Below are 13,061 nucleotides of genomic sequence, written 5' to 3'. Positions count from 1 at the left end.
CGAAGAGATAAATGCATTTTCTCGCAAACACACCCCTAAAATAGATGAACCAAGTTCCCTGTTCGAGTTTCGGGTGAACTGACCGCTTATACCACTCTAACATCAGAGGGACAAAAACACCAACATCTCAAAAGTGACCTTACACACAGTTTAATGTAACCTGTTTTGAAGAAGTACTAAAATATTTTTTTTTTCTTCCAAGAAATCACTATTTTTGGTCTTTCTACTTTGGTTTATTCAGTGTGTTTACGCATCATTACTTAAAATACTTTTTAATTCAGAAACTTTTATAAGATTGCAAGCCAGCTTCTAATGAGCTTAAAGGAACACTCCACTTTTTTGCAAATAGGCTCATTTTCCAACTCCCCCAGAAAATAGTCCCCAGCAACTCTGCTTTTGCTGCAACTACACAAACTAGCTGGGGTCTATTTTCAGGCGCTGTGTAATATCACCCATGATACAACTGCATTGCATTACATACACGATTATATAGAGCATATATAACCAGCAATGAAATGTGACTCAGGTCCGCACCATGGACAGTGCAATTATTAAAGAATACAACACAGATGAAAATTTACATAAATATAGGTACGAAAGAATGAAATAAAAGTAAATAATAAAAATAAAAGAATAAAATATAAAAAGATGATGTATGTTGTAGAATTAAATATAGAATAGAAAATAATGTGCATGAAAGTATACTGCAGTCTTAAATATTAAGATACACAGGAATGTACAAGAGGTGAATGTGCAAACAGGTTGACACTGTCACTATGTGAAGTGGAGAATGTCGAATATCTTCCTGATTAAGTCAATATTAAATGGAGACAAGTCGACATGTATATGCCTAGAAAAACACAACTTTTCATTTTCTGTCCGTCTTAGTACATGATGTAACTACAGAAGAGTCAAGTTTTAAAATGGAAAAAATTGAAACTCTTTGGTCATTTTTGAGTGCGATGATATCGGTCTAACCAGATTCAATAATCTATGCTAAGCTAAGCTAAATGTGCTGCCACCAGACCCAGAGATCGGCTGAATGGATTCGAGAACGGTAAAACTCAAATGTTTAACTCTAGGGGAGTTGGAAAATGAGCCAATTTTCTTTTCCTTTAAGTGTATTGGGATACAATAAGATGGAAGAGTTTTAGTTTGGAATAACAATGTTTCAGTCTGGATAGAGAAAAAGAAATGTGAATGAAGTGAGTATAGATACAAAAGAAGACAGTGAAAAAGAGAGAAACTGAATGAAAGGAAACATCTGTTCCAGAGATGGAGGATGTGGGCAGCAGAAAAAGAAAAAGTGCACATCCATGTGATGTGAACGTTTTTCTTTAATGTCAGATTAACGAAATCCTGAAAAATCAAACTGATTCTGATCCGAGAACCTGTCTGAACGGAGGTCTGAGTCATTTTTGTATTGTCCTGAGGGGTGTGAGAGCATGGGCTATTGTTATTTTATTCTGATCCAGTTGGCAGATATTGTAACCTGCTTGATTGTTTTTTAAAACTGAAAGACTGCACACATCCGTCTTCCTTCCTCTGAACACAGGTGTGCCAAATAAACTGCTTCAAAGTCAAATTCACTCATTATATTGACAATGTTAAAGGAATTATAAAGCTTCACTCCAGTGTAATACTACAATCTATGCGCATTAGTCAAAATCTGATTATAAAATGTCTGAAAATAACACATTTGAATTTGGATTAAAAACACACACACACAATCATATAAAATCATCCACTTTAATTTTGCATATAGAGACATTTTTAATTATTACAATTAATAGTTCATCACAATAAGAACAAAAATATTTTGGAGAAGGTGGATTACAATGATCAGATTCGTAGTCTTTCACAAGATGCTGCAACTGAAGGGTTCAATGGAAAGCAGGACTAAAACATAGCAAAGAGCCTAATGGTGTGGTTTTTTCGGGGTTTGGAGGACCCTTGGTACTTAATACATATATTTTATACAACAAAATAAAAGTCAATAACTAATGTGAGTTGCTGTGGCACCTCCTCATCGAGTTGTTCTTGTTGTGTCTTCTATCTTCAGGAATTTTGGAAAAGTTTGCTCTTCATGTCTTTGCTCCTCTTGGTCATCTAAACATTCTCCATCAGTTTAGGATCTACTGTGGATGAAGCCCAGGGTGGCTGCTGGGATCAGCAGGCACAGCACGGTGTGCAGCGGACCCAATCCTGCAGCACTGGAACTTTGTGAATTTGCATTTGTACTATTATCTGTAGAGCCGTCCTACACCAACATAAAATAAAATCAGAATAAATATGCAGAATATTTTACATTACAATAATGTACAGTACACTGTTAAAAGTAGAAATGTGCAGTTGATCAGACTGTTAAATAATGTTCGCTTCTGTAACTTAGTTTAGTCAGGCTGATACAGCCATATTAAATCATATATATATATTTTTTAATTAGAGCTAGTTAATTTTGATGTTACCACAAAGCCCATTTTAGTTTTCCCTCCCATTTTTTATACAGTATGTGTCAATTTAAAGTTTATTTTAAGAAACTGCTTGAAAATGCACTTTGTTGATGTTATTACTATTCTAATAAAGTATATTGAGACTTAAAAATTAACTTCGACTCTATCATGTTAAGTAGTAGAGAAGACAAAATCCACTCACATGACATGGTATGCAGAGAATTTATGACACCTTTCTTATATAATAAAAATTAATAATTATGTACCAAAGGTATCTAAGTTTATTACAAATAAATTAACAAAATTATTAAAGAAAAAATAAGAAAAATACAAAAAAATAAACAATAAAAAAAAAATCCTCATAAGGCAAGAGTGAAAGAAATGACAGTGTTTACCGCAGTAGATGAAAAGGCTAAGGTTATAATCAGTAGCCCAAGGCACAATGCCAGTATTTTATTCATGATGATGCCTTCTTCTTCTTCTTCTTCTTCTTTTTCGTCCAGAGATGTTTTCTGTGCCCCAGAGAGTCTGTGCTCAGTGATGCAGGCGTGGTGTTTTATTCTCACAGTTACTGATGTGTGACGTGTTTAAACACCTGCCCCCTTGTTTAGAAAGTATCACATCCTCTTATCTGAGAAGATCTCTATATAAAAGCTATTTTTAATTTGAAATACACTACATTTGTGGATAAATTTCAATCTAAGGTAACTGTATTGTCTACTCTATTACCTTAAAGGGGGGGGGGGGGTGAAATGCTATTTCATGCATACTGAGTTTTTTACACTGTTAAAGAGTTGGATTCCCATGCTAAACATGGACAAAGTTTCAAAAATTAAGTTGTATGTTTGAAGGAGTATTTCTGTTCCAAAAATACTCCTTCAGGTTTGTCACTAGTTTCGGAAAGTTTTTTTCGAGTATGGCTCTGTGTGACGTTAGATGGAGCGGAATTTCCTTATATGGGTCCTAAGTGCACTTCTGCTGGAAGAGCGCGCGCTCCCGTATAGCAGAGCACTGAGAGGCTGAGCAGCACAGACATTCATTCACTGATCAGAGCGAGAGCGAAATGTCACAAAAGGAGTGTGTTTTTGGTTGCCAGGGCAAGACAACCCTGCACAGATTACCAAAGAAAAAACAGCATTAAGGGAGCAGTGGATGGAGTTTATTTTTACAGAGCATCAACGGAGTTGTGCAAGTGTTTTTTTTTGTTCCCTGCATTTCGAAGATGCTTATTTTACAAACAAGGCCCAGTTTGACGACGGATTTGCGTATCGTTTATTTCTTAAGGATGATGCAATCCCAACGAAAAAGGGTCACGATCGTGTGTTGGAACCACAGGCAATGAGTAAAACTGCTTAAAATATCTCTGCCTCCTTATAAGTGCGTCCGCCTCCCATCGGAGACCTGGGTTCGAGCCCCTGAGCATAGGAGAAACAAACTCTTCCAAGAATACTTGCCATTGAGTAAGAGATCTAAAACAGGGACTTTGGAGCAAAACATGACAAAGAGCCCAGTGGTGTGTTCTGTGGCAGCTGTTTTTCAAGCTCAATAAAACAGGTACAACCAAATAAATTCCTCTTGGAGTTTTTATCCATCTAATAAGGATGCATTTTCTTGTCACAAGTAATTTATCTATCCATATGTAACCTTGTTATGTCCAGTGGCAGTGCCGTTGCCTTTCTTTTGGACCGCAGTCCCAAAAGAAAAAGACCAGGATCCATTTTCAGTTTTCTCTTAAGAATGCAATAAAGTTCCATAATCTTGAAATGAGATTACACCAGCGTTTTCAAGAGTCCAGAGACATTAGAATATAGAGAATAATACATTCTAGATACAAACTAATCATTTTATATTGTAGTAATATTTTAAGATGAGAATTTACTGGACTAAAGAAACATGTTTGTATCAAATATGATACAACAGTATTTTTTTCCAATCTCCTTTGTATTGCATTATGTGTTTTGCCCTCATAAAAGACTTGATCATAAAACTAAACATTTCAAAGATTGTATAGATATATGTATACAATCTAAATTGCTCTCATCGCTGTCTTCGAAGTGCTTAGTAGACGCCCACAGCGCCCTCTTGCGTTTCAAATACTCACTCACAACATGAAAAATGCGTTTTCGTTTAAATTGATGGTTTGTTTCTTCTAAGCTTCCGTAGATGTCTATTACGGTTCCGGTAGACACAGAGTGACGCCCATGCGGAGGAGGAGGTCAACATCCCACAACAAACTCTCGTCCTGGTCGCAAACTCACCTGTCAGAGTCCTCATGCTGCTGGTCCGGCGCTCGGCTGTAGGTTTCGGCGGTGTGGCTCGATGGGGACTGCGCTGTCTGTGCTCCGGGGGCCGGTACCGGGACACGGTGCTGCTGCCCCGCACTGACTTCCCCATGAAAGTGAACGGGCCGAACCTACTGGAGCGAGAGATCCAGATCCAGCAGGTAAATGTGAAACAGATAAAATAGCTGCTTAAAACCGAAGGATCTGATCTAACATTAAGCGGTTCTGTTCTGAAACTTCATTAATCATTAAGATGATATCACTTGTAGTAATTTACTTCCATAACCGCTACACACCTTGAGATCACGGATGAAGTGGTCTTTTGAAACTTCTCTGTGTTGTTCTACAGAAATGTGGTTTTGACCAGCTGTACACATGGCAGAGAGAGAAAAAAGTTAAAAAGGAGTACTGTCTTCATGATGGACCACCGTATGCCAACGGAGACCCTCATGTTGGGCATGCTCTCAATAAGGTAAATTCTGTCAGATCCTAAGTAACGTTACACAGTTCATGGCACACATTCAGGGTTTTAGAAATACCAAGGTCCAATAGCTGAGCTTGTTTGGGGAATTAAAGTTTCAAGTTTAATTTATCATATGTACAAGTAAAATGTACGTTGAAATGATTTTAGTAAGGCTTAGGTAATCTACAGCAGTACAAGAATAACAACAGAAATAAATAATAAAGGGGCAAGTAATTCCTGGCCCCTCTAAAAAATGTTTAATCCCTACTTATGTGTGAAGTATACATTGTGCAATATCTTTAGCATCCAAGTGTTGGTATTGTTATTAGGAAATGATTTCAAAACTTGTATTACACACCAAAATATATACAGAGGTCTGGTGAGTACAGCTTTGAGACAAGTAGATGTTCCTGGATCCAGCAGATCCTGTATTTTTACTTCAAAGGCATCTTGTATAGTTATATGCCTAAATCTACAGGAAGGGAAATATGCATCTTCATTTGCTCCCACAGATCCTCAAAGACATCCGGAACCGTTTCGAGGTGCTGAGGGGAAGACAAGTGCACTTCGTGCCCGGTTGGGACTGCCATGGGCTTCCCATTGAGCTCAAAGCACTCGGAGACCTGGGAACCAATGAGCTGAGTCCTCTACAAATCAGACAGAAAGGTCAGGATGTCACATAGAATGAACGCTCTGGTTAAATTAGTAATTTGTCTAGATCTTAGAAGCTTGTTTATTTGAAAAAAAAAAAAACAGTCAGTAAAGTGATGTTGCTAAGATCTTTGCCTTTTGGGCGAATCAAGAACTACCTGTGTTCCTCTCCGTTCAGCGCGGGAGTTTGCGGAGAGTGCCATATCTCGGCAGCGTGCTGCGTTCCAGCGCTGGGGTGTGATGGCGGATTGGGAGAACTGTTATTACACCTTTGATGGGAAATATGAAGCGACCCAACTGAAAGTCTTCCAGGAGATGCACAGCAAGGTGAGAGAAGTTTTTCCTCTAAAACAAAGCTCGACATGTTTGATTTCATTCCATATAAAGGAGTAGTTTGCAAAAAAATTTTTTGATTTGTATTACGGTTGATGCTACTATAAAAGTTATTTAAAAGAGTCTTTTAAAAAAAGAGGGAAAAAAATGCAGTATTGTAAGGCTGAATTTATTTGATCAAAAATACTTTTTAAAACTCTTTTCTTAATATTTGAATATATTTTAAAATATATACTTCATTGCTCCAGTCTTCAGTGTCATATGGTCCTTCAGAAATTCTTCTAATATGCTAATTTGTTGAAAACAGTTATGTTAGTTAATAGGTGATATTTTTTATCCATATTCTTTGATGAATAAATTAAAGTATTTCTTTGAAATAATAATCTTTGTGTACAGGGTTTAATATATCAGGACTACAAACCTGTTTTCTGGTCACCATCATCCAGGTGAGAGAAGCTCGGTGTGTGCAGTCTCACATAAAGCTTAAAAGACATGAAGCTTTGTGTTTGAGGATTTAGCTGTTGTGCAGTATTTCTGCTATATTCTCTGTCTCGGTGAAGGACAGCACTTGCCGAAGCTGAGCTGGAGTATAATCCAGAACATATGAGCCGTGCTCTATACATCACTTTCCCCCTGCTCACCCTGCCAGCCGAAGTCGCTGCCAAAGCAGGTGTGTGTGTGTTTGCCTTCTGTCCCTGTGCCACACACTCTTTATACAGGCCATATACACAGAGTTAAAATTGTTTAGCTGTTTCTAATGCCAGTATCTTTGCCTGTGATTTAGAAAGTTGGGGTCGTGTGTCTGCTCTGATTTGGACGACTCAGCTATGGACAATTCCAGCCAATCAAGCGGTTTGTTACATGCCCAAAGTACAGTAAGTCACACACCCATGCATCTCTGAGTGGAATGCACATGATGTGTTTTGATGGAGTTCGTGATCACATGTTTTTCCTCTTCTTCAGGTACTCTGTAGTGAAGCGAGCTGATAATGAGCAGCTCCTCCTAGTGGCCTCAGAGCGCATCAACAGCCTCGCCTCTATACTGAAAACAAATCTAGAAAGTTTGGCCACATTCCCAGGTAGATCCAGTGTTCATTTGTGGCCTGAATTACTTCACATGATGCCTTTTAAACTGGCCTTTTAAAGCATTTCATTCATCTCCAGGCTCAGACCTCGAAGGTGGAGTCTGTCAGCATCCCACAATCCCTTCCAAACAAGTGCCTTTGTTGCCGGCTAATCATGTGACCATGACTAAGGGAACGGGATTGGTCCACACAGCTCCTGCCCACGGCATGGAGGACTACAGTGTTGCCACACACTTTAATCTGCCAGTAGTAAGTCACCACACCTGTGTATGCTGAAAAAGTAAGAATTTTGGGTTTGTTGGCATGACTTTTAATCATCTGTCTCTCTTCTCTAGGAGTGCATGGTGGATGAGGACGGCAGGTTTACAGAACTGGCCGGGCCTGAACTGCAGAAGAAATCGGTGATGACTGAAGGCAATGCCACAGGTGCGAGAGACCGATGGAGGAAAGAGATCATGTTGATACAAGAAAAATAGAACTAGCTCAGACCATATGAAATAATAAAGAATACGCTTTCTAGGAATCATAACTAATGTTTTGTGTGCATGGGCAGTAATCTCAGCGCTGCAGGCAGCGGGTGCCGTTGTGAAAGAGGAGGACTGTGTTCACAGTTACCCGTATGACTGGAGGACCAAGCAGCCAGTCGTGATCCGAGCCAGTAAACAATGGTTTATTAACACAGCCAGCCTCAAAGACAAAGCTAAGGTGAGACAATAGAATGTAGACTGTTTAGATTTTTTACATAGTGATTATTATTTTTATTTTTTTAATTAAAAAATTATCCTGTAATGCTGGAAAAAAAAGTCTTAATTCTCATTTCTGTAATGTGAAAAAAATTGCATGTTTGTTTTTAGTTACTCATGCAGAAGCATAACAAATGTGACAGATTTCTAATAAGTTTCAAGTTATAGAAGTGCTTATCTGCAGAAAATAATCTCTTGTTGTGTGTTTTAATAGGACGCCCTGCAGAAGGTGCGTGTGATACCCGAATCGGCGAGGTCCAGTTTGTTGGCAATGTTGGACAGAAGAACATACTGGTGTATATCTCGGCAGAGGAGCTGGGGCGTCCCCATCCCTGTGTTCTACCAGAAAGAGACTGGAGAGCCACTCTTAAACAAGTACATACTTACACCGTCATAGACACACTCAAACACACATCAACTACACATTTAATTCCCTCTTTCTCCCCTCAGACATTCAGTGACACACATCGCTAAAGTTTTCTCTGAGAAGGGGAGTGACAGCTGGTGGACGGAGCCAGTAGAGACATTTCTGACTCCAGAGGTTCTTCAGAAGGTACTTTTTCATATACTACCGGTAGAATTTAAAATATATATATTATTGAAGTCGTCTCATGTCACTTGAAATCATTCTAATTGGTGCTCAAGGAAGATGCAGTATATGTTATAAATTATTTGTCAGAGTAAAGCAGGTGCTGTTTCTGATTATGTACGGGGTGAAGATGTCCTGGATATCTGGTTTGATAGCGGTGCCTCATGGGCCGCTGTGCTCCCAGGTGAGTAACCGAAGTGGTGCTTAATTGTATTTCCACATTAAAGCATTTGGTGTCTGTCTAGTTCCAGAAGTATTTTTTATCTGCTTGTCTTGGGTCCTTTTGTAAGCTAGGTTGTGTTGTAATGTAATCTTACTAATCTTTCAGAATCAGACCCGCGCGCAGACTCGTATGTGGAGGGGAAAGATCAGATCGGTGGTTGGTTTCAGTCGTCTCTCCTCACCAGTGTAGCTGTACGGAATAAAGCCCCTTACAAGTGAGTCATATAGTCAAATGAAAATACATATTCAAAAAACATATTGGTGACATTCTGTGTGTGTCTCAGAGCTCTAGTGGTCCATGGATTTGCTGTGAGTGAGAGAGGAGAAAAAATGTCTAAGTCTGTAGGCAACGTGATCGACCCAGATGTTATTATTAATGGAGGGAAGGTAAGAGACGCTCAAACAATAATAGAATGAAATCATCAGTCAGTCAGTGAGTTCAGACATCAGTTTTTCTCTCCCAGGACTTGTCTGTCTCTCCTCCATACGGTGCTGATGTTTTGAGATGGTGGGTTGCAGAGTCAAACGTGTTTTCTGAAGTTCAGATCGGACCGAACGCACTAAACGCTGCTCAAGACAGCATCAACAAGGTCTGGCTTATAAACTAAAGTGCCTCTAAACTAAACTTTTAAAAGTTTGGAGTCTGAAGGAATTTTTCATGAATACTTTTGTTTATCAAGGATGCAGTAGATAAAAAAAAAAAAAAAAGAACCCAGACATTTAGAATGTTACAAAAGATTTATATTTTAAATAGTTGCTGTTCTTTTGAATTTTCTATTCCTCAAATCCTGAAATAAAAATGTCACCGTTAGTGTTCAGTTAATGTAACTGTTTTCCACATTGAAAATAAGAGTAATGGCTGCTGAAAATTCAGCTTTGCCATCACAGGAATAAGTTACATTTAAAAATGCATTCATATAGAAATCTGTTATTTTATATTGTAATGTTTCACAGTATTATGCATAATGTTTTATCAAAAAAAAAAAAAAAACTTGCCTACCCTAAACTTTTGAATGGTAGTGTAAATCAAAGTTTTATATGCTAATGGTCTCTTTCTCAAACTGCCCTTCTCTCTCTCCAGCTGAGGAACACACTGCGGTTTCTCTTGGGAAATCTCCAGGGTTTTGATCCTCGTTCCCAGGCCGTGGACCCTAAACAAATGCACTACATAGATCAGTACATGCTGCACGTGCTCAGAGAGTTCAGCATGAAGGTGGGTTTCAGTGTTAACCAGTTCAAGTGTTTGTACAGCATAAATCAGCTCTACACTGCAGTCGATCATGTCATGTGTGTTTGTGTGTACTGAAGGTAACGGATGCTTACAGTGAGTTTGACAATGGCCGTGCTATCCGTCTGCTGCAGTCCTTCATCACTAGAGATTTGTCGAACTTCTATTTCAGCATCATTAAAAATCGGTAACCACTCATAACCACACATTACTTTTTGTTTTTAAATCCTTAAGCTATTTTTTTATATTCTCTAGTGAAAAAAAAAATCCTCACTGTCTCTTTCTAACTCTCAGGCTGTATTGTGACCCTGAGGACTCCCTTGGTCGGAGGTCGTGTCAGACAGTTTTAGAAGAGATTCTGGATGGAGTAAGTCGTTCTATCGCTCCTGTACTCCCTCATCTGGCTGAGGAGGTGTACCTATACGCTCCTGGACATGATGGTACACACACTTTCTGTATAAAACTGATGCTGTGCATCCATGGACTCATTATCCCACTGTAACGCTTCTCTCCTCCCTCTTTGTCTGTAGAGGGGGACACTTTGTTTCGTAGCGGTTGGATTAAGACTAGTTCAGTGTGGCGGAGGCCAGGACTGGAGGAAGCAGTGGAGGGGGCGTGTGCTGTCAGAGATTCCTTCCTGTCATCTATTCCGGGATGTAACGCTGCGGAGTATGAGCTCATCATTTCCATTGAGCCCGGCCTGTTCTTTGAGCTCATGGAGGTACATCGTTGATTTTAAGGCCTGTTCACACTACAAATGTTGGACACAGAAATACAGCCTCATATTGATGTGTCTGTTCAGACAAGTGCATAAAAATGGAAGATCGACATGCAAATTCAATACCTGACAGTAGGTAGTCCATGAAGCACTAAGCAACTTTCTGTTTCTGACACATGTTTGTTACAGAGATTAAAACAAAGGAAGTCAGCCTGCATGAACATATGTTTAAAGAACCATTTCGATTTTTGTGTGCGCTATGAGTGCCATGAAGTTGTGGTTTTATGTGACAGCCGTGGCCCTGGGCCTGTGAACAAAAGCTTAAATCTTATTTGCTGCCCAGTTTTGTTTGAGATAGAAATTAGAACTCTGCGTGAAAAAATACAAATGTGACATTGACGGCATACAAATGTTTGTGTCAGTCTGAACACACACATTAACATCTGTTCATTCAAATTAACATCATTTTGTGCTTCATTTGCTTGCAGCTAAAGTTTTTTTTCACTCTTCTCTGTCAGTCTCTTCAAGAGGAGCCCACGTCCACCTGCTCCCAGCTGACAGAGCTCATGATGGCCTCACGCACCACTCTGACAAACTCTCTCCCGCGGGATTTGCCAACGGATGCCATCACAAGCACAGGAACCTTCCTCATCAACCTTGAAGGTAAGATAATTTACTTCAGATATAAATTATCTGAAAGCAGGTTTCTGTCTTTTTATATATATATATATATATATATATATATATATATATATATATATATATATTGGTGGTGAGGTTCAAGTCAGAAGGATAAGCATTTAAACATATCTTTACTTGGGAAACAGAACAATCCCTATTAATCCCAATTAAGAAAAATAATATAAAAAAAGTATATAACACTTGTTCAGTTATGCAAGATAGAACTGCACTTTCTTCTGCTCCTCTGTGTGATGTGTAGGGGGCCTGATCCGGGAGGAGAGTGCATACGTCGTAGCTGCGATGCCCACCTCTCTCTCACGCTGTCCGAGATGTAGACGATACACATCAGATGAGCCAGACTGCCTCTGCCCACGATGCCAGAACATGCTGGAAAATGCCAAGTAATCACCAGGACTGTTGCTATGACTACTGCTCACCCACCGGCTCTCCTCCTCCTCCTCCTAAAGATCGCAAGGGCTAACATGGACCAGATTGAAGCTGCTATTGTAAAGGGCAGAAAGTTGTCTGAAGGTGTGGGAGAGGGGGATGGTGTTTCTCAGGGGTCAAACGGGAGATGAACTGTTATAAGGATGAATTTGGAAGGAGTTCATTTGTATGTATATTCAAGTCATGAAGGGGTATATTTTATTGTGATAATTTAAACTGAAGACGTTCTGTAATGTCAGTGTGTCTTATTCATGAAGCCAAAGCAGAAGTCCGTAGTGAAACCAGTCTTAAATTGTGACATCTAACGATGGGTTTACAAACTTTAAACGTTCTTTCTGCTTGTTTCATTAATGAGGCTCAGTGAGACGAGAGTTTGTTCATTTTAGTTTTTTGGTTTACCTGTAAATTGATGCTTTATGAGTCACTTTTATTGCTAAACCAATAAACAGTACATACAGGGAAGAGAATAGGAATGATAAAGTGAATCTTCATGTGTTCTCACTTTCCCAAATTTATGTACCGTAATAATATTGTCTTCATGACAGATTTACTCAAGCATATGTAAATTACTAACAGGTTAAGTAAATGAGCTCATGTCTGCAGTTGTTTTTTCTTGCTGACTAATGAGCTATAGCCTCTTGGAAGTGGATTTCCTGAGGAAACTATGATAACGTGAAAGCTAATACACTTCTAATATACCACACTGTTTATTCATGTATATGTCCTGCTTTAATTAGAAGTAAAGAGAATATATGACACACACAGGCGGTTCTCAGTCTGGATGCACGAACCCACCCCCCCACCCCCCAGTCTCTGTAATTCTCTTTTACAAGTTGCAGTAGTGTACACCGAATGGATTTCCTGAGGTAATTCGTAATCGATGGTGTTTGCCTATTTTCCCCATATTGCAGATAAACAAATATGCACCGAATGGACAGTACTATCGGTGTTGAACCAAGTTCTTTGAGCATAGCAGGCGCTGTATTGAGCTAATCCAACCTACCAATAAACACAATCTCAATCCTAATCTTAAACCTACCCTCACTACAGGGCCTGCTGCTAGGGTCACATAATTCGGTGCAAAAAAATAAAAATTAAATGCCTTTGTGGTTCTTTTATTCTAACTATATTCTAATGTTGTTGCTAGTTTATCCCTTTCATTTTGA

General features: G+C 39.1%; 1 protein-coding gene and 1 long non-coding RNA gene across 2 annotated transcripts; one reads left to right on the top strand and one right to left on the bottom strand.

The window, feature by feature from the left end:
- Nucleotides 1-1,735: 1,735 nt before the first annotated feature.
- Nucleotides 1,736-3,147, bottom strand: LOC128031737 (uncharacterized). Its single transcript, XR_008188163.1, has 2 exons — nucleotides 2,849-3,147; nucleotides 1,736-2,260 (listed from the first exon to the last, which is right to left on the bottom strand). It is a non-coding gene; the product is annotated as an uncharacterized LOC128031737 (long non-coding RNA).
- Nucleotides 3,148-4,617: 1,470 nt separating this feature from the next.
- LOC128031736 (isoleucine--tRNA ligase, mitochondrial) lies at nucleotides 4,618-12,484 on the top strand. Its single transcript, XM_052620110.1, has 23 exons — nucleotides 4,618-4,896; nucleotides 5,085-5,207; nucleotides 5,711-5,864; nucleotides 6,028-6,176; nucleotides 6,579-6,628; nucleotides 6,743-6,852; nucleotides 6,967-7,057; nucleotides 7,146-7,261; nucleotides 7,347-7,516; nucleotides 7,603-7,693; nucleotides 7,821-7,972; nucleotides 8,225-8,385; nucleotides 8,461-8,563; nucleotides 8,690-8,783; nucleotides 8,928-9,036; nucleotides 9,106-9,208; nucleotides 9,286-9,411; nucleotides 9,903-10,034; nucleotides 10,130-10,236; nucleotides 10,344-10,489; nucleotides 10,580-10,770; nucleotides 11,286-11,430; nucleotides 11,708-12,484. The coding sequence occupies exons 1-23, from the start codon at nucleotides 4,726-4,728 to the stop codon at nucleotides 11,851-11,853; spliced, it is 2,940 nt and encodes a 979-aa protein (XP_052476070.1). The 5' UTR covers nucleotides 4,618-4,725; the 3' UTR covers nucleotides 11,854-12,484.
- Nucleotides 12,485-13,061: the final 577 nt, after the last annotated feature.

The sequence above is a fragment of the Carassius gibelio genome, chromosome A17 (assembly GCF_023724105.1).
Source record: "Carassius gibelio isolate Cgi1373 ecotype wild population from Czech Republic chromosome A17, carGib1.2-hapl.c, whole genome shotgun sequence".
NCBI lineage: Eukaryota > Metazoa > Chordata > Actinopteri > Cypriniformes > Cyprinidae > Carassius > Carassius gibelio.
This window is presented reverse-complemented; position numbering and strand designations above follow the sequence as displayed.

Excerpts from the sequence above, each read along its gene's own strand:
- LOC128031736 (XM_052620110.1), top strand. The coding sequence starts at position 4,726 with ATGCTGCTGGTCCGGCGCTCGGCTGTAGGTTTCGGCGGTGTGGCTCGA. Across the intron at positions 8,386-8,460 it reads GGAGAGCCACTCTTAAACAA|ACATTCAGTGACACACATCG; the intron begins GTACATACTTAC and ends TTCTCCCCTCAG. Across the intron at positions 9,037-9,105 it reads CGGAATAAAGCCCCTTACAA|AGCTCTAGTGGTCCATGGAT; the intron begins GTGAGTCATATA and ends TGTGTGTCTCAG.